The following is a 25,268-nucleotide window of genomic DNA, read 5'->3' as shown; positions in this document are numbered from 1 at the left end:
GTATTTTTCTCAGTTGTGTTTCTCAGTTGTTCACTGAAAATGGGTTGCTTACTGTCAGTGCAATACAAATAGTTAATAATCTTTTCTTTTTACAATTATTTTGTATTGTGATTGTTATTTAATATTTGTATATTGTCACTTTATCTTTACTTATGTTTTCTGGGACTTTCCCCCTCGGGTCTCCACTGAAAATGGGTTTGTTTGCAAATTCAGTTGGACTAACCCGGTTAACAAATGTGAAATAAATAAATAAAATTGCCACAGTATGGTGTGAACAGTAAGTCACTGTCACCCAAAATGCCTGCCATCCGTTTGGTGACTTGCCTTATGTTACATGACTTTCGTAAACAGCTTGGTACACCTGTAAGGAGACCAGTATTTTGAAGTCAGATGGTGAAGTGGAATAGTGATTGCACAAACATGGCTGTCCATTTTATTTGAGCTACTTTATGATGACCTGTTTGTTTATGCTTAGATGTAACTGCTTGGTGACACAAGAACTATTTAAGTATTAATATGTTATTTTTTTTTTTTGGTTTAAAACCTGGTTTACTAAATGATTCAGCTCTTACCTCGTCTGATGCTATTGTTGGGATTCCTGTGAATATGCTAAGCCACTGTCTGTGACTTAGGGTTCCCATTCATATTCATCACACCTTCTTCATCTTCTGTTGCAGAACAGTCAACTGAAGTTATTCACTGAGGAGTCGTAATATCTGTATAATGAATTCATCCCCTCAGCATTATACCTGTCAACTCAGCTTGCCCCTTCCTGTATTGAAATCCAGACTCTGTTATTCATCAGGTTTCACAAGTTATGCACTTGTAGATGCTAACATAGTGCGTGTTAACATAATTGCTCTGGATTCTAATTCTAGAGAATTTCTTATTTTTGTTGCTATGCATTTTGTGGCCATGGGCTCTTGTACACTTCCTGGCTTGAATGTACTTCGATTTTTCAGCTCAGCTATTTATAACCCAAAGTTTGCCCTTTGCATCCTTTTTTTCTGTTTTAAAAGACTTAGACCATGCCTGTGAGACATATTGAGTTGGAGTTTGGGTATGATCCTACAAACTGTTCTTTGCAGCTCATTTGTTTTGTTGATGTTCCTGGGGAAAAGGGGCCTCTCACGCTTGATCCCTGCTGTAAGGACTAAATTCAAATGGTTGAATTGCAACAGTTATGATTACACAAAAATGACTGTTGTACAAAACATACTGTTAGAGGAAGTCTAATTTATATAGCTTCTTGGGGAAATGTTACATTGTGTATATTGATGAATAGAACAGGATGTTGTGGTAACCTGGAAAAGAAAATAAATTTGAGAGTGAGCAAGAACAGTATGCAGTGTTTGGAACAGCGAGATTAGGCAGTGCAAAGCACAAAGTAAAGAATATTTTAAGTTGCTTTAAAAACATCATGCCAGCAATGCATATGTGCACACAAAAGTAGTAGCAACTACAAGTAGGACACATCAGTGACATGCCTAAGGGATAAAAATGCAGAATACTGCACAGCTCTCTAAGGCAAATATGACTATTCATAATGATCAGAGTATGCTTTGGCAGTCATAGCTAAAGCTGAGATAGGTTCATAGGTTCATACTAGGCTATCTGCCCAAGGGCATTTATAAGCCTAGCCCACAGTTATGTGGCTTTCGCCACCCCTTTAGTTTGAATAAAACTATGCCTATTATTTTGCTGTGCCTCTGTCAAGCAGTGACACTGAAGTAATCCTTGGGGTATATCTGCGATCTCCCATCCATTGATCAAGATTCCTCTTGAACAAGGCCAGCGAGGTGCTCTGCCTCACATGTACCGGGATTTTGTTCCACAGCATAGGGAGTCTCTGGGTGATGAATCTGTCCCTCCAGCACGTTCTATTAATAACCGTGTCAAGGTTTAAGTCTCCCGCCCATGTGGTTCTGAGGGATCTAGATTTTTTGAGGTGAAGCATATTGATCAAATCTGGGTTTGACATGGCCTTATATGTCAGGCACAGGTCACCTCTGAGCAAGCGGTATGAGACTGAATAGAGCTGGAGTTCTTTCAGTCGGGCAGCATAAGACATATTTTTGAGACCCTTTATCCTTTTGGTGAGGAACTTTTGGGGCCTTTCCAGCTGCTGCAGGTGTCGGGTCAGATACATTCCGAATGGGGCATTGTACTCAATCATAGGTCTAATGAGTGATGAGTACAGGGGGACGATGACCTCCCTTGATCTAGATGTGAATCCCTTCATGAGCAGGTGGGCAGTGTAGAAGGTTTTCCTGACTACTTTAGCAACATGAGTGTCAAGCGAAGGCTAGTGTCAACCTGGGTCCCCAGGTCCCTGATGACTTCTTCTGTGCTCAGTGGATTGCCGCCTATATGGTAGCTAGGGGTAACCTTGTTTTTCCCGAAGGGTATGACTATGCATTTCTTGGCGTTTAATTTTAGGCCATGGCTCTGGCACCAGTTATCCGTTTCTGTGAGGCCCTTCTGAAGGATATCTGTGTCAGAAGTGTTTTCGACTATGGCGCCCAGTTTGCAGTCATCTGCAAACTTTGTCAGCCATAACCCTCCTGTGTTTTCTTGTACTTCAGAAAAGTAGATGCCGAACAAGAGTGGACCCAGGACTGAGCCCTGTGGGACACCACTTGTGACAGGCTTTGAGTCTGACATGGCTCCAGCAACTCTGACCCTGTGGGTTCTGTCACTTAGCTAGTTTGCAACCCATCTTGTGATGTATGGGTTTACATTCAAGCTGATGAGTTTTTCGATGATTAACTGTTATCTGTGTATGTCACAGGCATGTTTAGAGGAATACTTATTCCGCTGCACTGTATTATTGCATTGTTAGCCTGTTTCAACAAAAAAAATACTATCGTGTTTGTTCATTTCCCACCTTTTCTAGCCAGTCCATATCCCAGGCTTTGCTTGTCTCAGGACTTTATTTTCTGTGCTCAGAGCTATCCATACCTTACTGTTGTAGAGGGAAGTCCTACTGCTTACCAGTGGGACTGGTGAGCATTGTGCTGCCTATCTAACGCTAGAGGAGTGGTTTTCTGCTCTGAAATTGTAATTTTATTAGCCTTTTTAGGCTGATTTCTATACCTTTCAACTTTCTGGCTTAAAAACGCATGTGTTTGCACATTTTTGACATTGTGATGCACTGCGAGGCTACAGTTAAACTATTCCAGGTGCCAGAAAGTCTGCTCTTCAAATTTTTCCTTAAAACTAGCTGGTTTCTCAGTAGTAGCACTAAAATCTGAACCCCTGTGACTAGCACTTGCTCCAGAACCTGCTGGAAAGCACTAGGAAGCCTGAAACTGATAAAAGCACTCATCTCTCCTTGTCAACAAGGAGAAATTAATCATAGGCACTAAACAGCCTATAATTGCAAAGTACCTTGCAAAGGTAAGGGAAAACAGCTCTTAAACTTTACAAAAAAGCACCTAAACAGGCATGTCCAAGGGTCAGCTTCTGGTGATTTCTCCTGTCCACCTGGTGATTCTGGGCATACTGGGGCAATGTGGCAATTGCCTCTTGTACACAGACAATCCTGTCCTCCTACCACCCAATACTACAACCTGCGAGAGATGCACTTACATAGGTAAACTGGAAGCAAAGCTCTCTCCGGCCAAGATTGTGCTAGACAGTCAAGAGGTGAAGGTTAACACCTGCATTACACCTCAACCAACTCATAGCCCTTCAAAACCCACACCGTCAACACCCACACATGGCAACACTAAACCCACATATGCGGAGGCCCTTAACATTAACCTGCCCAAGCAACGGACCTCCAAAGCCGAAACGCAAACAAACACCAGTCACAACCAAAGTGACGCATAGCTCACAACACCAGTGTGTCACCCAACAACAGCCCCTAAGGCAAGACAATGTACCCAACACTTTAATCATAGGTGACACTATAGTCAGGCACACTGATGTCCCACTCACCAGGCTGAACAAGGAGAAAATGACAGTCAGCTGCCTGTCGGGTGCCAGGATCCACCACATAACGCATGCACTCGAGTCACTCCACAACAAGTACAAATATGACTCTGTCATTGTCCATGCTGGAGTGAATGACTTGAGACGTACCTCCCTGGACTACATGAAAAGAGACATGGAAGAGCTTTTGGATCATGTGACCCAGGCAGGTATGACCCTAGCCCTGAGTAGCATCTTGCCTTCGCCCAGAATGATACCACAGTATAAGGACAAAATTATTGACTTCAGCAATTAGCTAAGCTTCTGGTGTCATTCAAAGGGGATCCAATATTTGTCTGCCTGGGAGGACATGATCGACAAACCATAATGCTTTGCCAGAGATGGTCTGCACCTGTCACCCCCTGGGATTCAGGTTACTGGCTAAAGCTCTTGACACCCCTATAGTGCCTTTTTTAGGCAAGGTTCAAAGGATAAAACCAACACCGTAACAGATACAAGCATGCAAAATCTGAAGGTAATGCTACTCAATGCTAGAAGTCTAAACCTCAAAATGCACTCTCTCTAGGCACTCCTAAAAATGGAGAACATCGATATCTGTGCAGTAACTAAGACCTGGTTCAAGGCTCCAGAGAGCACCCCTGCAATACCAGGCTACAATTCTTACCACACTTTTCGGCCACAAAACCAAGACCGAAACACTAAAGGTGGAGGAGTGTCCATATTCACCAAGGATATTCACACCTCCAGGCTAGTTGCCCAACACAATGCATCTGAAATTCTCCAGGTGCAACTAACACTAGGTAAGACTGCAATCCAAATTGTAGCTTGCTGCAGATCCCCCACCATGCCCCAAGATTCTCACTACACCTTTCTAAACATACTGGAAAATATTAAGATACAACCAAACACCCTAATACTGGGTGATTTCAACTACCCTGCCATTAATTGGGAAAACTACTTGGGTACCAACTCCTTTTCCCAACGGTTCTTGTAATTCATAAATTCCAATGCCCTGGATCAACTAATCCATTGTCCTACCAGAGGCTCCAATATCCTAGACCTGGTCATTACCAACATGGGAGATAGATGCTCCACACCAGTGTTCACCCCCTCATTGGTCAGGTCTGACCATAAGCAAATCATCCTTGACATCCACATCCCACCCCCACCCCCCAGTAAGGAAACCTCCTTAAAAAACTTCTCCAAAGCCAACTTCAAGCTACTGAAGTCAGAAGTGACAAACTTCACAACACCCATGCAGACGGGATCTGGAAGTTCGACTGCAGAATCCTACACTAAGGCACTGTACAAGCACATCCACTCGTGCATGAATCGTGCCATCCCAAATTTAACCAAGATGCTCTTCTCCAAAAAAAGGAAGCCAATTTGGTGGTCCCCTGCTATAAACAAACTATACAACAGAAGGAAGAAACTGTTGCAAAGAAGAGGAAAATCCCAGGATGCAAAAAACTCCCTCACCAGCCTCAGTAAGAAGCTGAGATCCCTCATAAAATCCTTAAAAGCTAGTTACGAAAATAAAATAGCCAAAGATTCCAAAGACAACCACAAGGCAATCTATAGTTATGTCAAGAATCTAAATGGCAATGCTCAGATCTGCTCTGAGTTACAACAGAATGGCATTAAATATACTGATCCCAAGGACATTGCCAATATCCTGGCAGATCGATTTAGTGCCAACTTCACCCCCCCCTCACCCCCTAAAGGGTCCATCTCAATACCAAAAGATTGCCAAATTCCGATAATCACAGCCACACAGGTAGAAACGGCACTCTCCAGAGCTAAGAATACAGCATCCATGGGACTAGATGACATCCCAGGCTGTTTACTACATGAACTATAAAATGAACTCGCACCTCACAGAAGTGTCATGTTTAATCATATCCTCAGCTCAGGCTTTGTGCCCACTGAGTGGCGCACAGCTACAGTTATCCCGCTCCACAAGGGAGGATCCGCCTTGGATCCCGGGAACTACCGTCCCATCAGTCTGACAAGCCTGATCTGCAAGGGCATAGAACGCATTATCATGGAACTTATAAACAAAGACATTGGCAACCTTCAAACACTGGACCCCACCCAGTTTGGGTTTGTGAACTCCGATCTTGTCTCCTGAATCTGATTGACTTCTTCAAATCAGTCTCCAGAGCTGTGGACGAGCGTAAAGCGGTCCACACAGCCTATCTGGACCTCGCCAAGGCCTTGACACCATCCCCCACTCTGGAATCATAGATAAACTTACTAAGCTGAGCATAAATCCCTACGTCACTCGATGGGTTGCCAACTGGCTTACTGACAGAACCCAGACGGTAAAAGTAGCCGACTCCAAATCCTGCTCCAGACAGGTGACAAGTGGAGTACCTCAAGGTTCAATCCTGGGACCACTATTGTTTGGCATCTACTTCTCTGAAGTACAGGCCAACACTAAAAGACTCTGGCTAACAAAGTTTGCAGATGATTGCAAACTGGGAGCCATTATTGAATCCCCAAATTATGTGGATATTCTACAAAAGGGCCTTACAGAAACGATGACTGGTGCCAGAGCCATGGGCTCAAGCTTAATGCCAAGAAATGTATAGTTATCCCCTTTGGAAAAAAACATGTACCCATGAATTACCACATAGGTGGCAGGACACTAAACATCGAAAGTGTGATGAGAGACTTAGGGACACAGGTGGACAGTGGTCTTACTTTCGATAACCACATCGCCGCAACAGTCCGGAAATCCTTCTATGTGGCACACCTCATCACTAAGGGCTTTTCATCCAGAAAAAAGGAGGTCATTGTCCCACTGTACTCATCCCTCATTAGACCCATCATAGAGTATAATGCCCCGTTTGGTATGTACCTCACAAGACATCTGCAACAGCTGGAAAGGCCACAGAAATACCTCACTGAAAGAATCACAGGCCTAAAGCAGATGCCATATGCTGACTGTTTAAATAAACTCCAGCTATACTCTGTGGCATTTCGTCTACTCAGAGGCGATCTCTGCTTAACATACAAGGCCATGTCAAACCCTGAGCTGTTGGACATGCTCCACTTAAAGAAATCCCAATCCCTCAGAGCCACACGCTCCTGGGATCTAAACCTTGTCATCACAAGGAACAAAACATGCTGGAGGGATAGGTTCCTGACACAGAGACTCCCCATACTCTGGAATAGACTGCCCATACATGTCAAGCAGAGCGCCTCATTGGCCGTCTTCAAAAGGAACCTTGATGATTGGATGGGAGATAGGAAATTCACCCCAGGGATCATGTCAGTCGCCCTGCTAGACAGGGGCCCAGAGAAGTAAATATTGTGGGAAGAAATATCCAGGGAATTGTTATGGCTAGGCTTGCATAGGCCCTAGGGCCGATAGCCTAGTACCAACCTATGAACAAAGGTGGAGCCACAACAGACCCCGGGAACTATCGTCCTATAAGCCTGACTAGCTTGGTCTGCAAGACTATGGAGCGCATCATCATGGAACTCATTAAGAGAGACACTGGGAACCTCCAAACACTGGACCCTACCCAGTTTGGCTTTAAGGGCAGATCATGCCTCCTAAACCTGGTGGACTTCTTTGAGATGTTACCAAGGCTATAGACGAGGGAAAGGTGGTACACACAGCCTACCTAGACCTCGCAAAGGCCTTCTACACCATTCCCCATTCTGGTATTATAGACAAGCTCACCAGCCTAAACATTAACCCGTACGTCACAAGATGGGTTGCCAACTGGCTCACGGACAGAACCCACATGGTGAGAGATGCGGGAGCTAGGTTCGACTCTAAACCGTTTACAAGTGGCGTTCCCCAGGGCTCAGTCCTAGGACCCCTCCTGTTCGGCATTTAGTTCTCAGAGGTACAGGCAAGCACAGAAGGACTATGGCTGACCAAGTTCGCAGACGACTGCAAACTAGGGGCTGTAATTGACTCTCCGGCTGACGCAGACATCCTCCAAAAGGGTCTCTGAGACAGATACCTGGTGTCAAAATCATGGCCTCAAGCTAAATGCCAAAAAATGCATAGTCATCCCCTTTGGAAAAAAACAAAGTACCCACAAACTAGTCCCCTAAATACAGAAGACGTAATAAGGGATCTGGGGACCCAAGTAGATAGTAATCTCACCTTTGATAATCACATTGCCAAAGTGGTTAGAAAATCCTTTTACATGGCCCACCTAATCACAAAAGGGTTCGCATCCAGATCAAAAGAGGTCATTGTGCCCCCCTACTCATCACTCATCAAACCCATCATAGAGTACAACGCCCCATTTGGGATGTACCTTACAAGACACCTGCAACAGCTGGAAAAACCACAGAAGTACAACACCAACAGGATCACTGGTCTGAAACAGATGCCCTATGCAGCTCGACTGAAGAAAATTACAGCTGTACTCGGTTGCATACCGCCGACTCAGATGTGATCTCTGCCTGACATACAGTGTCATGTCCAACCCAGAATTGATGGACATGCTCCACCTAAAGAAAACCTTATCCCCACGAGCCACGCTCTCTAGAGATCTAAACCTCACAGTAACAATAAATAGGACGTGCTGGAGGGATAGATTCCTGTCCCAGAGACTTCCCATGCTTTGGAACAAGATCCCAATCTACATTAGGCAGAGCTCCTTGCTAACACTCTTCAAAAGAAACCTTGACGAGTGGATGGGAAACAGAAAGTTTACCTCGGGGGATCACTTCAGTGGCTCTGCTGGACAGAGGCACAGGGAACTAATCTAAGGGGGCGGCGAAAGCCAACACATTCTGGCTAGGCGTATAAATACCTTCGGACAGATAGCCTAGTACCTACCTATGAACCTTAAGACACCTTTACAGTAAGGATTACTAACAGCATGTTTGTACCTTGGTTTACTGTGAAAGTGCTATTCAGATGAAAGCAGTAAGGAGAGAGGTGAGGGAACAGTTTTAGAGGCGCACCAGGCTGACTGAAAGCAACTCTGATGTGCATTGTCATTCAAATTAGCTAAACCTAGCAGGGCAGGAAATGTGAAACTCTTGCTGGCTGATGGTGGGAATATGGGAGGAGTAATTTGAGGAGGAACACAAGCAGATCAAAGTTGAATGCCTAAAAAAAGTCTGTTTTCTCAGCAATGAGCTGCTAGTTGTGGAATCTTTTTTCACAGAATGTGTAACACATCAGCAGGAAACACATTTGTAAGATGCACTGTGTGACAGTACATGATACTTTCACTAAGGCCTCTCAAAGTTAGCTGCTGTTCTGTGTTCTTCCATTCTAAGTGAATGGAACTGCCATATGACAGCCCAGCTATGGGCACTGTAATCTCAGAAACAGTGAACTCCCAGTGTATCACAGGGAAGATTTTTCTTTAGAAGGAAACAAACTCTCATCAGGATGTCTGCCCCCAGGAGGTCAGTCAGGGGTGCAAACTGAATAAAATTACTAGTGACTACTTCTGTCTGGTACATACAGGTTTGTAATGAGCCAAACTTAAGGAAAAGTTATACAATATATCCTTTTAAAATGTTTTCCCGTAGTTGTCCTTTAATGACCCTTACCCAGCAGGCTAGACTGTGCTGCAGTGTGGCAGGGAGAATCAAAGGGTGAAGCCTGGAGAAACACACTACCTGTCATTGTAACACATGAAGTTTATTTCTACTAATCGTTTCTCTGAATGACTGTATTTACTGCACAAACCATTATTCCCTTTTGGTGGCCTTTCTGCACCATGAATAATTGTGCGATCTAGGGGTTGGGAGAGGCAGCTAGCATTAACTTGCATTTCTTAATGATGGACAAGGAGTCCAGATGCCTGATTCTCTCTTTTTTGTGGGAGTTTAGATCCCCAGCACATAGACTGTTTATGTTACTTATTTATTCTTCTAATAAGCATGTTGTGTAGCCCAGGTACTAACCAAATCACATTTATGTAGATTAATGTACATGCCCAGAGTGCCCCATGTCAGCCCTGTCATTTTACCCTGGCATGGGACTGTGAGTGGTATGTATTAAATCCTCTTGTTGGAGACCAACTCATGTTTTACTTTGTGGTTCCAGGAGTGGTTTTTTTTTTCTTTCAGTGCTGGTCAGCACTGGTCCACTAACCACAGAGATTACCTGTGGCTCACAGTAACGCAGATGGATTCTGTAGTGGTCTGGCACATGTGCCAGTGTCACTTTCTTCACAGTAACTTATTGGGATGGGCAGTTCTCCTCCTAATCACTGGTGAGATGCAGCTCTGGAAGGGGCGTCATGGCTATTGCATCGAGCATAAAAGGCCATGCTCACCCAAAGGGCTCAGTGTGACAGATTTTTCAACCGTCTGACATAGCAACGTGTCTGTTCTGCATTGTGTAGATTTGTACCCAACTTTTCATGAACTGTTTCAAAATGAAAATCATTTTACCGAGCAATGGATGAATACAACAGTTTTATGTGTTTTAATGTATAGAATGTTATGTTTCCTTATATTTGGAAGTGTGTTTCTAACTAGAAATCATGCATTTTATATAAAGTTATTGACTTTCAAATGTCATTAAGTCCATTTTGATTCAGGAAGTTAATGTCGTACAACTAGATTATTTTCTGAACAGACTCATTTGTGACATTGAGGATAGTATCCCAGTCTGTTTTATAAGTGTGTCCTTACAGCATCATAGTTTCCATAGTGATATCTAGCATGCATAACTTAATTTTGAAGATTTTGAAGATATTATTGGATTAAATATGACTATATCATGATTTGTATTGATTACAGAGTGAATGACTTCAGGTGGGGAGCAGAAAGATCAAAGATATTGCCATCTCTAGCTGTATTTCATTTTTTGTTCAGAATCTCAGTTATTATAACCAGTTAGTGTAATATTATGATACATTTATTAGTTAGTTTTAAGTAATGTACCTTTTCATTTATTTTGATATCCTTGAGCTAGTGAGGAAACTGTCATGCTATAAAGTGGGCAGAGTTGGTCTGTAGTAGGTTCCTATTTATCCCTGAGTTAGTTTAACTTCTGAGTTTTTTTCCTTTCCTCTCTCCTTGTCTACCAGTCATATAAGCCACCCCATCATGCGTGTGTTGACAGGCAGACATTTGGGAGAATAGTCTTAGGCCTTACCATTTTTCCTGCATGTGTCCAAGTAGACTGAAGGGGTGGATTACATTAAGTAATGTAGTGACAGTCTCTTAATTCCTTAGGTAATGCAGTCCCATGGAAGCCCTGTCCTCTTTGTCAACAAATGCATTTGTGTAGTCAGCACGAGAATGTACACCCACTAAGGCACACAACATCATCCTTCTCCAGAGGCTAGTAGGCAGAGCCATGTCATTTCTTTCCGTCTCTAGGCAGCTGGTTCGTTGTCCAAGCCACTAATGGGACTCGAGTCATATGGATTGTGTAGTGGGCACCATCCTGCTAAAAGTGAGAGCTGGGGCTTCTTGATTTTAGATGTTCTTTTAGAATTACCAAGACACCATTAGTTACATTTTATCACATCTGCATCAGTGAAAGGTAGATTGTGCCTTGGAATTTGAGATAGGATTTTATGTAAGTAATAGTACAGATGTCAACATCTGTCAAGCTCAGAGAAACTTCTAAGTCATCTTTTTATTGTGGAGACTTCTTGCAGTTAGTGAAGTTACTGTCTTGTCTAGTTTTTTAATAGTCTTTTTCAAGTCTCTCCTCACAGAACATGATTGTAATCTTGCAGTATTTCATATGGTATTTCATCTGACTTTTCTGCTCATCTTACAGACTAATCCAGATGTCCACGAATTTTCAAATAAAAAGCTTACTTTGGGGAAAAACGGTTTGTTGTTGATGTGCACCTAGTGCTCTAGTTATTCGTTTGTGTAAGAGTCGGCAACCAGCTACGGCTGTTACAACACATTTCCAGGCACTTGCCTTTTACTTTCCCTGCTATCCACATGTCTGTAATTGAAGCTTGACAAGTTTTCAAAGGTTATTTGATCGGAGGGACAATACTTTAAAGGCATAATGTCCAAAAGCTACTTTTAAGTAATCTCTTAATTTTGCACTTTTCCCTACTGTTACTTAATCGTGTAGTTGGTATGTATAACTTTGGGGGGGGGGATTTGCCCCCCTTGCAAAAAAATCTTGTTTTGGAATTTGACAAGTGTGGCTTTCTGAGATATGTTTCATTGTGTTGTCAAATGTGTCACTATGAGTCCTTTTCAGCTATGTCAGATTACAGGAAGCATTTGATCTTGGATGTAAAGGACTGATATGTCTGCTTTTGCTGTGCTCCAGAGATCAACAGTAATATGGGAGGCGGTGGGGGTGTGGTTGCATATGGGGTTCAGTATCTTTTACTTGCCCAGAGCTCATCCCCTGCCCTCCACCATGTGAAGCTTCTGCAGCAGAGAAACCTTACACTCTCTGCTCATGATTAGGGATGGCTACTGGCCCCTCGCTTTCACCTCTCCTGTTGGTTTGTCAGATTTCTGTCTAGATTATTAACATTTGGGTTTGGATCAAGACAGACATGGTCATGTCAGCAGAGATAGAAGTGTTTACCATTTTCTCAGTTTGTTTAGCCTTGTAGGGCTGCAAAGTAACTTGCTTTGTATGGTTTCCTGGAGCACACTTGGAGTGAAGTAAAACAGTGCATGCTAAACATTTTTTTTGCTTTAGCTAACTGTCTAACTTATTCTATGTATAAACAACAAGAACCACCTAATAAATGTTTTTTTTTCCATTCTACAGGGCTTGTCCCAGTGGATCCCCCTGCCTGTTACCCCACTGATGTTCTTCGTGTTTCACTGATGCAGTCATTACATTTGGGTAATCTGCTGGCAGGTTGCCCTCAAGTCGACCTGATTAACAAAGTCTTGGGTCCTACTTCAGTTGCTGTCCCTTCTTCCATGATGCCAGGTCGTCAGGGGCATAAAACATGCAGCCGATGCCATTACATCAGTCTTTCTTGCCGCGTGATGCCCGAAGCAGAAGCAGTTCGCAAGTGCCGGCCGACTCCTGAAATTTCCGTTTTTGAGTTTCAGAACCGAAGTCTTCAACTAAAAGCTAAGTACCCCATTGGGGAAACTTTTTCTTGCTCCTTACCGATGTCAGTAAAAGTAAATAATTGCATTACTTGAGGGAAGCAAATACCTCATAAGGATTTTCATTTGTACTGTATTCCTTGCTTAGGCCCTGACCACAACATGCCTTGCTGTCGGTTTTGTGCTAAATTTAATCAACGCACGATTAAACATCAGTATATTTTTGCTTCTAAATATTTTGGCTCAAAATTTAATTATCCAGAAATGTTGTCGGTTAGCAATCCTACTACCAGAATACCTAAAAAACACAAAGAAGAAGACAGAGACAGACCGTCGAGGTCCAAAACCGACGATGACGCTTCTCCCAAGCCAGTCGCCGGTTTGCTGGTACTCAGTCAGGCGCTTTTGCAGCCCCTGATACCCACTACGTCTGATTCACAGGCCTCTACTGAGACCCATTCGGAGTCCGGTATGCCGCGAGATGCTTCAGTTATGGAAACCATGGATGTCTCTACCTTAGATGGGTCCGGAGCTGCTGTGCAGGCACTGGCTTCTGAGGGTGTTTTCAGGCCTACAAATTTTTATATTAGACTGACGCCATCTTCAAAACTAAGGCCAAAATCTAAATCTATGTAAAAAAAAAACAACACCTGGGCCACATGTGCAGGCCCCTATTCCTAAAAAACAAATGATCAAAATGGCTGAAGATTTAATTACTCTGATCAGGGGTAGCCAACCCCCTCCTTCTAAGAGGCCTAGGCAAGACATTGACTATGAATCTTCTGAGCAGGATTCCATTTCTTCTGACTCTTCTAATGAACAGGATTTGTCTATTCCTACTTATGAGGACTCTGATGCAGAAGATTCCTTCTGCTTCTCCCCCTTTGGAGCTTTCCTTTGGGGAAACTCTACATACTTTAAGAGAACATTTCTACTGGGAAAGTCAGGATTTCTCTGAATCTAAAAAGAGACTTGGGGATTTTCTTCTTCTTCCTCAGCATAGGCCTTTGGCCATACTTCCTGTTCTAGACATTGTTGATGATGTTTTTTCAGAATCTAGTATGACTCCTGATTCCCTGCCTCCAGCTCCTTGTAAGCCAGACAGATACTACAGGGTTCCTGACTCCCACAAATTCCTTTTCAAAAATCCCATTGCTGACCCTGAAACCATTTCTCAGGGTCCCAAGGTCATTAAGGCCACTACTGCTAAAAATCCTACCCCTTCTGATAGAGATTCTAGGGCGCTGGATAGATGGGGTAAGAAGGTTTACACGTCTGCAACCTTGGCAATCAGGGCTTTAAACTGTCAATTTCATATTCTTAAATATCAACAGCATATCATGGGACTACTTAAGCAGAAAATGATGTTAATCTCTGACTGTGGAAAATAAAAATTTGCAGGATTTATTACATTCAGCTGAACAAGTTGGAAAACATACTTTGCAATGTGTTTTTGATTCCTTGGAGGCCTCTTGCAGGGCTGCTGTAACTGGATCTGTGCTAAGAAGGCATGCTTGGCTCAAAGAACAAACTCTGCCTGACCATGTTAAAGCAAAATTGTTGGATGGTCCTTTACAACAGGGCGGTCTCTTAGGTGATAAGACTGAAGAAGTGTTAAAAAAGATGGAAGATAAAGCTAAATCTATGCAAACTGTGAACGATTTCTTAAAAGTGCAATCTCCAAGATTTAGTAGGCACTGGCCTACTAAAAACTGGTCCTTTCCAGTCCCCTCGGGAGCCGTTCAAGTCAAATCTAGACATTCCAAAGGCTCCAGATTTCAGTCACAAGGAAATTTTAGAACAAAACAATGGGGTGCCTCCACCTCCAAATCTGGAAGCAGCAAGGCACCTCCCTATGGTAAACAGTCTCAGTGACTTCCCCCTACAATCACCAAGCACTTACCTTTTAGCCGCCCCTTTAGGGGGGGGAGCTGGCACTTCATGCACAAAACTGGCAACTCATTACCCAGGACAAATGGGTTTTAAATATAGTATCCCAGGGATACAGATTTCATTTCCACACATTGCCAATCCCAAACGGATGGCCAGATCTGCCCCCCAAATCAGTTGGCAGAAGCCCAGAAACAAGTTCTGTCCCTCGTGAAAATGGGGGCTATTCAACCAATACCAGAAGAGGAAAAGCAACAAGGTTTCTATTCAAGACTTTTCCTGGTACCCAGAAAAGATAAATCATGGCATCTAGTTCTGGACTTTTCCACTCTAAACACATCTCTGGACGTTCCAAAATTCAGAATGTTGTCTCTTCAACAGTTACTACCTATGCTAGGCAAATATGCCTGGTCGGTAACCCTAAACTTGAAAGAGGCTTACCTGCAAATCCCAATCAGGGAATCTTGCAAAAGATACCGCCGCTTCAAAGCTGGTTACTTGCATTACCAGTTCTCTGCACTGCCCTTTGGCTTATCTACTGCATCCAGGGTCTTCACAAAGTGCCTGGCACCAGTAATTGCATTTTGCAGGCAAAGAAATATTCAGATATATCCATACCTGGACGATTGTCCAATTCAGGCAGAAAACAAGGACACACTTCTAAAGCATCTAGCATTTGTAAAAAGGGTCCTAACTTGTCTAGGGTACACCATAAACGAAAATAAATCACAACTGGTACCTTCTCAAAAAATTATATTCCTGGGTGCAAGCTTGAATACAACTGCCCAGACGACTCACCTTACTCCAGAAACGCCAATTCAGTTGGTGACTTACTTCAAACAGGTGGCCACAAAAACCCTGCTAAATGCAAGACAAATTCTGCAGGCCTTGGGGTTCATGGCCTCCTGCATTCTTCTAATTCCATATGCAAGACTGCATATGAGGAAACTTCAGTGATACTTAAAAAGTTTATGGAGTCAGCATTGTCACAGCCTAGAAACTATTGATTCCTATTATACCTTGCCTGCAACTAGAGTTCTATGCTGCCACCAAAACAAGGGGCTGCCATTCACTCCACTCCCTGCCGCCCAAACCTTGACTATAGACGCATCAGACTATGCCTGGGGGGCTCATCAGGAAGGGAAGTGCATTCAGGGCAAATGGAGCCCATATCAAATGCACCTACATATCAATCAGAAAGAGATGCTAGCTGTACAGAATGCACTGACAGCCTTCAAGGACTACCTTCATCCAGGACAGCTACTGATAAAGACAGACAGCACCACAGTTATGTGGTACATAAACAAGCAGGGGGGCACACATTCCTACCCCCTTTGCAGACTGGCCATGGCATTGTGGAACACGGCCTTGACCTATCAAATACCACTACAAGCTCAATTCCTGCCAGGAAAGCTAAACACTCTGGCAGACAAACTAAGCAGAAATCATATGGACCTACACGAATGGAAACTGGAACCACAGGTTTTCAACATGTTGACACCCAAATGGGGGAGCCCAGACATAGATTTTTTTGCCTCACCCTAGAACTATCAGTTGGACAAATTCTGCACAAGAATTCATCACAAAAAAAGCTTGGAAAGTGGATGCTCTACCATTCAGCTGGAAAAACCTGTCAGTCTATGCTTTTCCCCCTCTGCCTCTGCTTTCCAAAATTCTACTAAATGTCAAACTGGACAAACCCAAAATGATTCTGATTACTCCAGACTGGCCTCACCAACACTGGTACCCACTTCTCCGCAATGTGCCACACCTTCGTCCATGGCACCTGCACCAGAGTCCTTACCTACTGTCTCAGCAGAACTACCAAATTCTGCACACTCAGCTCCAAACTTTGAATCTTGCAGCGTGGCTAATCAATTAATTCCACCCTTGGCATCCCTCAGTAAACCTGTGATGGATGCCATTTTGGAGGCTAGAAGGCCTAGTACTAGAAAATCTTATGCTGACAAATGAAAAGATTCTGTGCCTGGAACCAATCACAAGGAATAAGCACAGCAATGCCCAATATTCCTCAGATTCTGCAATACTTAACTGAGATGCTTCACAAGGGCCTATCTTTTTCTTTCATAAAAATCCATGCCTCTGCCATTTCAGCTCATTACAACACAGAACCTCCCCTCTTCTCTCATCCTCTGCTAAAGCAGTATCTCAGAGGGGCCAAAAATTTAAGACCTCCCAGGACAGCACCATCTCCTGCATGGGACCTCAATTTTGTTTTGGAAAAACTCACTCTCCCTCCTTTTGAGCAGGCTGCTACTGCAGACCTAAAATTTCTCCCCTGGAAAACAGCTTTCCTTTTAGCAGTCACTTCAGCTAGAAGGATTTCAGAATTACAGGCTCTTATGTCAGTGGAGCCTTTCATTATTTTTCATCCGGAAAGGGTGGCTCTCAGGACCAATCCATCTTTCATGCCAAAGGTGGTATCCAGTGTGGCTCTTAATCAGACCATTCATCTGCCAACTTTCTTTCCCAATCCACAGAACAAGGGTGAGCGGATTTTGCATTCATTGGATGTACACAGACAACTTAGATTCTACTTAAACAGGAAAATCTGAACGACTATTGGTAGCATTTGCTGCAGGGGCGGAGGGAAAGGCTATTTCAAAGCAGACTATTTCCAAATGGATAAGCCATTATATTCATTTCTGCTATGTGCACTATGGTAAACCTATCCCCAAGGGGATCAGATCTCATTCCACCAGGGCTGCATCTACTTCTGCAGCCTTTCTCAGAGGTGTTCCTACCAGAGACATTCGAAAAGCTGCTACCTGGAGCTCAGTTCATACGTTCACCAAACATTACCATTTACCTCTCTTCTCTAAATCCAGAGCTGGCTTTGCCACTTGCTGTCCTGCAGGGCCTTAATGCTGCTCCTAATGCTGTATAAATCCATCCTCCCAACCATAGCTTTGGGATTCTACCCAAATGTAATGACTGCAACAGTAAAACACTAAGAATATAGTACAGTTGTGTACACTTACCATAAATGTAGATGTTGGAGTGTATTCACTGTTGCAGTCCTGGTTACCCACCCTCTAGCCCCCTGTTTTTTATCTTACTATACCTATCCATTCTTTTACTATGCTGAAAAGCCTTTGTGGTGTATTTGCTTTTGATTGGAGGTATTTTGTTTTGTGTTTTAAAATTTATATATATATATATATATATATATATATATTTTTTTTTTTTTTTTTTTTTTTTGCTCCCCATTTGGGGGGGCACCTGACATCTGGGGCAAGAAAAACTGATGTAATGGTGTCGGCTGCATGTTTTTATACCCCTGACGTCATGGAAGAAGGGACAGCAACCGACGCAGGACCCAAGACTTTGTTAATCAGGCCAACTGAGGGCAACCTGCCAGCAGATTACCCAAATGTAATGACTGCAACAGTGAATACACTCGAACATCTACATTTATGGTAAGTGTACACAACTGTACTGCTGCTATGCTGTGTTTAAGGGCACGAGCCAGCCATCACTAGACTGAGCAAGAAACCCATGGCCCATTCATTCATTCATATCCAGTGAGTTTATCAGCTCATTTGCTCACTGGAAAGCAAGAGTTTGGTATGTGGCAGTGGGTTAGGTGTTGGTCCCTTAGTACTCCCTTCCCAAATATAACCCTTCCCCCATAGGTGGTTTGCAGTTTCTGCAGTGGTTTCCCGAATGGGGAGAGGAAGGCTGTGTATTGAAATGTCGGCATTCATAAGACATACTGCTAACAAGCTTAAAAAAAAAAAAACTGAAACTGCAGAAGAATAGTAAATATCAAACAGTGCTCTTCCCCCTTAAACTTATTTTTTGCAGTGGGGCAAGCCCCTGAACTTAGTATATATGTGTGTGTATGTGTGTAATATATATTGTATACACACACACACGTATATACATATGGATATATATATATATATATATATATATATATATATATATATATATATATATATGTATATGTGTGTGTGTGTGTGTGTATAAAACTCCCAAGATCGTAATATCTTGGAGAAAATACTTAAGTGGTCACCTCTGACTTTGCTATATGCAAGTCTGTTTTTTGGCCATTCAGTCTCAACATCACATGATGTGCTAAAGCAGATCCCGACATTTCAGATGGTTACCAGAAAGGAATCCATGCTTTCACACATACCTACCTCCCTGACAAAGTGGGACTCTCACTGCTGTAACAGCACTATATTTCCTGGTCTCTTCCCTGAGCAATCACCCACCCACTTTTAGGTGTCACTAATGCAGTTGGCTTAGTTGGCCACCTCCTGCATGATGGGCAAGCTGAATTCTGCTGTTCAGTTCTATCTTCCTTCACCTGTTCTGTCCAGCACCTGTGCTACTGTTGAACATGGGATGCCTGGCTGGATCATAATCAAGAGTATTCATCTTCGTCATCCACAGGGTCACAACTATGATGTTGTCATTTTTTTAAGTAAAGCCGTATGTTTGACAAGCACAGTTTATTTTTCGTAATATTAGCTAAGGATTCTTTTGTTAGTGTATCTGAAGTTAATAGCTATGGTAGTTATTAAAAGTCCAAAGTAGTGTTATTCTTTGGTTAATAAATGTAATAGCTATAATTATTTGCTTATTTATTTGCATCTCTTCACCAGAAATGTCCAATTGGGCCACGAGAAACACATTTTCAGCAAAGGCTTTGGGAGAAAAGCTATAGTAATAGGCATCATAGCACAAGATTAAAACCCAGTTACAGCATTTAAAAGAAAAGATGTTATAGGACAGAAACATAACGCTTTTTTGTAATGAGTGATGTGAAACACAGAATCTTTGCACACGTTGAGCAGAATAATAGAACACTGAAATTATTTGATGCAGGAAGGAAATACTTATGGGTACATATAACAGTAGTGGGGGGAAAAACGACGAAAGAAAATGAGTAATAACTTCACTCCACATAAATGCAGTAAAAGTAATTGAGTGAAGTTATAAACAGTATATACGCAAAAAAATTATTCTGGTCCCACCTGGTATTGTTTATACAGTAGAACTGTGATCTTGAAACGGAGCCTAACTGACCTGTGTGGGTATTCTGAAGTGTTGATTTATGAAGGATATTTAACTTTATATAACAGAACAGAATCAAGAAAACCAAAAAAGAAATAGGCTGCATATTTAGTTGAAAAATATGGGTTAGTCTTCTCTACATTGATAGAGTAACGTTCATTCGTCCGGTCACATCTGGTTGACTGGAAGTTTCAAAACTTGCAAGATTAAACCCTTGACTCTCCTAATGTATTATAATTAAATTTAAGGTCACCAGACCTCCGAGAAAGTTATAACATGCAGTTTAATTTCCAGAAACGTCATGTGACTAGCAAGCCCTGATGGTGTGGCTTTTGCTGTACTGATTATTGCTCGGATGTTGAAGCGGAGTGCAAGTCTTTAAAATTTGGGCTTTTATTCTTCATGTCTTCCTTGTGTTTTCTAAAGTGTTAAACACAGGGTAAGTGTTGCAATTTATTCTTATTGTCTGTTTACATGTAAATACTCATTTCTTTTTCCTTTGTTTCAGAATAGTGTAAAGCATGAAAGAACATCTTCACAAACACTGGAAACAGAAAGCCATCAAAAATTCAGGTAGTGTACAACATTTAATATTTAACTCATACTGGTGCAGTGCAGATCTGGAGGTTAGTATATGAAGTAGGGAAAAGATTGCTCCTGACTGATTTTTTCTTGCTGATTTTTGACTTGTTCACTGAATTTCCAACAGATGCAAACTGGATCATGCTTTTTTTCTCCTTTGGAAGTCTTTCAAGTATTCTTGGTACAGACTTCTTTAGGGAATTGTGTTTACATATTCATTCATTAGTGTTTGATAACTGGATCAGTGTTCTGACCCAAGGACCATTTTTAGCTATAACCTGGGCCAGACTTGAGTATCCGACAACAGTAGAAGTACAGGTGAGGCCAGAACAGGAAGAACACGTGCATTTCATGTAGCTGCATAGTAGTCATTGTCATAGCAGCCAGGAGAAAAAAAGAGAACAGAGGAAAATTTATAAACAGAAACTACAGAAAGACAGTCTACTAGGAAAAAAGTCAAAACAAGTATTTACTTACTAAGCAATTTCAAGTACAGTATGAAAGCAGTTATACACAGCTGTATGATGTAGGGACCACAGAAGTGTAAAGTGCTGTTCTGGATTGAGCTCCTACTAACTACAGAGAGGTGCTACAGGGCTTGGCTATTACAAATAAGTAGTTATGATGTGGTTAACTATCAGATGGTTATAAACAATGGAGTGAACACCAGAGAATGGAATGCTACATAAAGTTTTAGCAAGTTATGTGTGATATAGAAATCCTTTCCTAAAGGAGTAGTTATCAGAGACAGAATGGGCATAAAGGAAGATAAGAGTAGGTATATAATAAAGGTAAGCATTTTAGTGGTAAAATTAATGTTGAAGGAGAACAAGAAAGATGTCACAAATATAAGTAGATAGGGAGTAGGGAACCAGAAGCAGATATTTAGAAGGTGTAACTGTGTAAAGATCATTTTGGAAAGCGCTAAACCTGATTTTATGCATTTGGAATAAAGGTGGAATTTGAATCCTGTACTACCGCTGCTTCCAGTTTGTTTTTATTATTGTGTAAAGATCATGTTCTATAGGTAAAAAGACAGAAATGGAATGGTTAGGGAGAAAGCATCTGGATATTGTGTAAGGAGGTGGGGGAGAGATGTCACTGAAAAGAAGCTAGTATGTGAAGCAGGAAAACTGAAATAAGGCCTGTTCGTGAATAGGTAGGTAAAGTGCTTGCAGCAGTATAAATGTGTTTCCAATAAAAATAAAGTAGCAAATATTGAGAAGAGCTTTTGAACGTAAACAGTATTTTGACTGTAAAGTCTTGTTAGTGAAGGTAATGCTTACTCATGTTTTGGTATCAATACAAATTTAGCAGTGAAGGTCCTGGTCTCAGGAGTGAGTAGGTGAATAATTTTATAGGCCTGCATGAAATAAGAAAGTACTTTTATGTTGGTAAATGAAGTGCAATAGTGAAAGTTCAGGGAAAAATACTGGTTTAAGTCAAGATATTTAAAGTTTTGGACTTGAGCTTTGGGATTGACCCAAAAGTCAGTAAGTAATATTTGTGGGAGAATGAAAATTTGGTGGGGTACCAATGATCATAGACTTGTATTTAATGGTGTTAACTTGGAGGTCTGAGTTATGAAGTCATGGCTTGATATTACTTAGGTTAATTGGTAAGGGTGTTTGAATGGTGGTGATACCTGGGTCTCTTCATAAGAATTAGTAGGCCACAAGCATAAACAATCACGTTGAGAAGAGGTAGAGAGGCATACTATTTCAACATAGTACCTAACATTTTTTCCCTACTACAAACCTAATACATCTGCCCCCCACACACACATGTAAACCTTCTCCACACAATAGCCATGTAGCCCAGTACTAGAAGCCTACTCAAGGTATACAGCTGTTTCACCTAAATTCTAACTAAAGAAATGTCCTTTATGATGAGCTTACGTTCTTCCCATGTGCACTTTTATATCTTATATTTCTGTATGTTTAAATATTCTTTTTTAGTGTGTACTTCAACCTATCATTAAGGTTAGCTCATTGCTTGTATTATGCACTCTGGCAGAACCTGAAATGGGGTCCATATGAATCAGTGCTTTACCCAGTCTGGAAGTATGAACATATGTATGACTGGATCAATAAGTAAATATTGATGTAAAGACAGAAGATGAAGCTTAGCCCTGGGGGTCTCCTACTGTCGCTGAATCCATCGGTGGACAGGTTGTTGCCATACAATACTTGGAAGGATTTGTTTCAAAGATGGCCTTTTCAGCCAGTTAATTTACTGTTAGAGAAAGATTGTTTATGTTGTTTGAGTGGAATTGAGTGGTTTTCTTTGTCAGTGGCCCTCTTAATGGCTGTGAATAAAGTTCCAATAAGAAGTGATTTGTCCACGTTGTGCAATCTGATGGTGTAAAGGGGGGGGGGCAGATGAAATAGTACAGATGCATTTATACCTTTGCTGTAATTCATTTAAACTGTCTTGGTTGTAAATGTAAAAATCTGTAATTTTTTTTAAAAGTATTTTGGCAGACTGTAGCAACTGGTCGGAATGGATTATGTGTCTGTCTTTGGTAATGGAATAGTTTTAGTTTGGGAATGCAGCTGAGAGTCAGGTTTATATTGTATGAAGAGAAAAGTGATTTGGAGGTGAATGGTGCCGTGTTTTGTGTGTGTATGCAGGGATGCAGTGATGGAATGTGGAAATTCACAATGAGTTTCAGTAAGAAATTATGAACTGCGGAGGAGGAGGCACACCTAGAACAGAATATCAATCGTTTGCAGGGGGGGGGGTGTAAGTGGAGAAGGGGGTGAAATGGGCAGCCTGGAGATAAAATAATACTTTAGATTGTTACCTGTATATAGGGGGGGAGTTTGGCATTTTAGTTCATTGCAGTGATTCCCCAGAAGTGATTTTAATTTTAGCCCACTATAATGCTGGGTTGGAGAGAAAAGGACTTTTGCTTCTCAATATGGTAGTTATTTTTGGCCTTACAGTCTTTTGAATATCTCAGGAGTGGTATCTGTGTGGAATACTGGAGGTTAGTAAGATTTCTGTGTGTATTGGTTGTGGACCTTTTCTTTGTTAGGGAGAGATTGGAGTTACAAACTTGGGGTAAGCCAAGTAAGGCAGTGATTTTATTAAGTTTTCAGTGAAGTGGTTTTAGTCTAAGCTTAGGTCACACCTATGACTAATCCTAGGTTCTCATATCTGTTTACAATGTTTATAGAAAAGTTATAAAATGGAAAATGCTGGACAGAGGGCATTATATGCAGGTATGTAGTACTGCTAATATGAGCTTAGTTTGCTATCCTTTTAGGCTCACTATTGATTTGAGAGTTGATGGTGGATTAGAATGTGGTAGCAAAGGTGTTTTTAATGAGTGATCTAATACCACAGTGATCATCATAGAATGCAAAGTGCTTACTTGGGAAGAAGGGGAGTAAATTAGCATTAAATTATCATTAAATTAGCATAAATTAGGTTTTTGAGCCAAGCTATTATAGTTTCATAGTTGTTCTAAACTGCATTTTGATCCAGAGATTCTATTTTGTTGTGAATCCACTTTCTGATTCTGCTCTAGTCATCTAAAAGTGATTTAAAATGGTAAATGTCTGCATAGCTAATGAGTAATGGCAGCTTATTCCACATTCTAAGGGTCAGCTGTGTAATAAACCTATCTTTGTGACAGTTTTGTTAAACTGGACAGTGCTTATTGGTGCATGTTGTCTTGTAACTCTAGTGCAAAGAACGCAAGTCACAAAATAACTCTTAGAAATTCATCCTCCAAAGGTAGAAAAGCATACCTTTCACTACATGAAGTAGTGATAATTTACATTAAATAGTGTTATGGTAACTAGACTGAGTGCTCATCCAGCTTTCAGTGATGTCTCTTGTAATTGTAAAGGTACAGGCAATGGCTGTTTGGATGGCATGTAAGGGTTTAATTGTATCACCTGACTGCAGTATTACAGTTAGAGAAAGGGATGTTGTGAAGGTGTGAGGTGTATAGTTTTAAAAACTATTATTAGAAGAGAAAAGGATCATGTGATGTCCTTCCATATCACTTTTGCAGTATCCTTTACCAGAGGAATCTCCTGCCAAGAATAACCCACTGTCCGGCCAGTATACCAAAGTCTTTAGTACTTACAGGTGCTGTACATCACACACGTGCTCCTCGTGCAAGGCGTAGGAACTCAGAACTTCTTTGCTGCCTGTCCGAACACCATCATTGAACGTCAGTCTGAACGTCTTTCTGCTGTGCTCATTACCAAGCTGTGTTTCATACAAGTGCCCTGTTGGGGTTTCTCCTTATCTTTCCTTTTTTAGTGCTGGTTGGTTTCATGTCATCCAGAAAGGGAAGATGATAGTGTGGGAGGCAGAATCCCCAATAAAGACAGTCAGTACCAGTATGTCTTCTGTTTGGGTGCTTCCCCGTTCATGTGCAGTGTTCTGTCTGCTATGCTTTTGTCCCCAAGAACCCTGTGTAGTTTTCTCTCCTCCTTACCTATTTATCTTGAAGACCGTCTTCAGCTGTTGGCTCAGTGTGCAATGGTGGACTCCCATTCTGAAGGTCAGCCATCGGCCAAGAAAAAGGCCAAAAAACAGGTCTGATACAGCTGCTATCCATCCTTTTCCAAACATCTCTCTTGAGGCTAGTGAAGACTTAAAAGATCGTCTGGTGGTTGCTTCAGATTCCTCTGCCACTACTCCGTCAGGGCCGGCATTGATCTGACATCACACACTTCCTTGGAGGCTTTATAAACATCTGCTCCAGACAATAAGGGGGAACCTCGGCTGATTATATCGAGGGACCGAGGGAGGATTCCTCAGATCTTAATGATGGTGGAGATCTCTACTAT

The 25,268-nt window shown here is 41.9% G+C and overlaps 1 protein-coding gene across 2 annotated transcripts in view; it reads left to right on the top strand.

Annotated features, from left to right (window-relative positions):
* The window catches only part of LRCH4 (leucine rich repeats and calponin homology domain containing 4), a 1,419,989-nt gene that overhangs the window by 1,034,002 nt on the left and 360,719 nt on the right, over nt 1-25,268 (top strand). For both annotated transcript variants that reach the window (XM_044077349.1, XM_044077347.1), the window contains exon 10: nt 20,381-20,445. In XM_044077349.1, coding sequence (XP_043933284.1) covers nt 20,381-20,445 — 65 coding nt within the window. The remainder of the gene's footprint in view (nt 1-20,380; nt 20,446-25,268) is intronic.

This window comes from Protopterus annectens, chromosome 7.part0, assembly GCF_019279795.1.
Source record: "Protopterus annectens isolate FY-2018-M chromosome 7.part0, PAN1.0, whole genome shotgun sequence".
NCBI lineage: Eukaryota > Metazoa > Chordata > Ceratodontiformes > Protopteridae > Protopterus > Protopterus annectens.
This window is presented reverse-complemented; position numbering and strand designations above follow the sequence as displayed.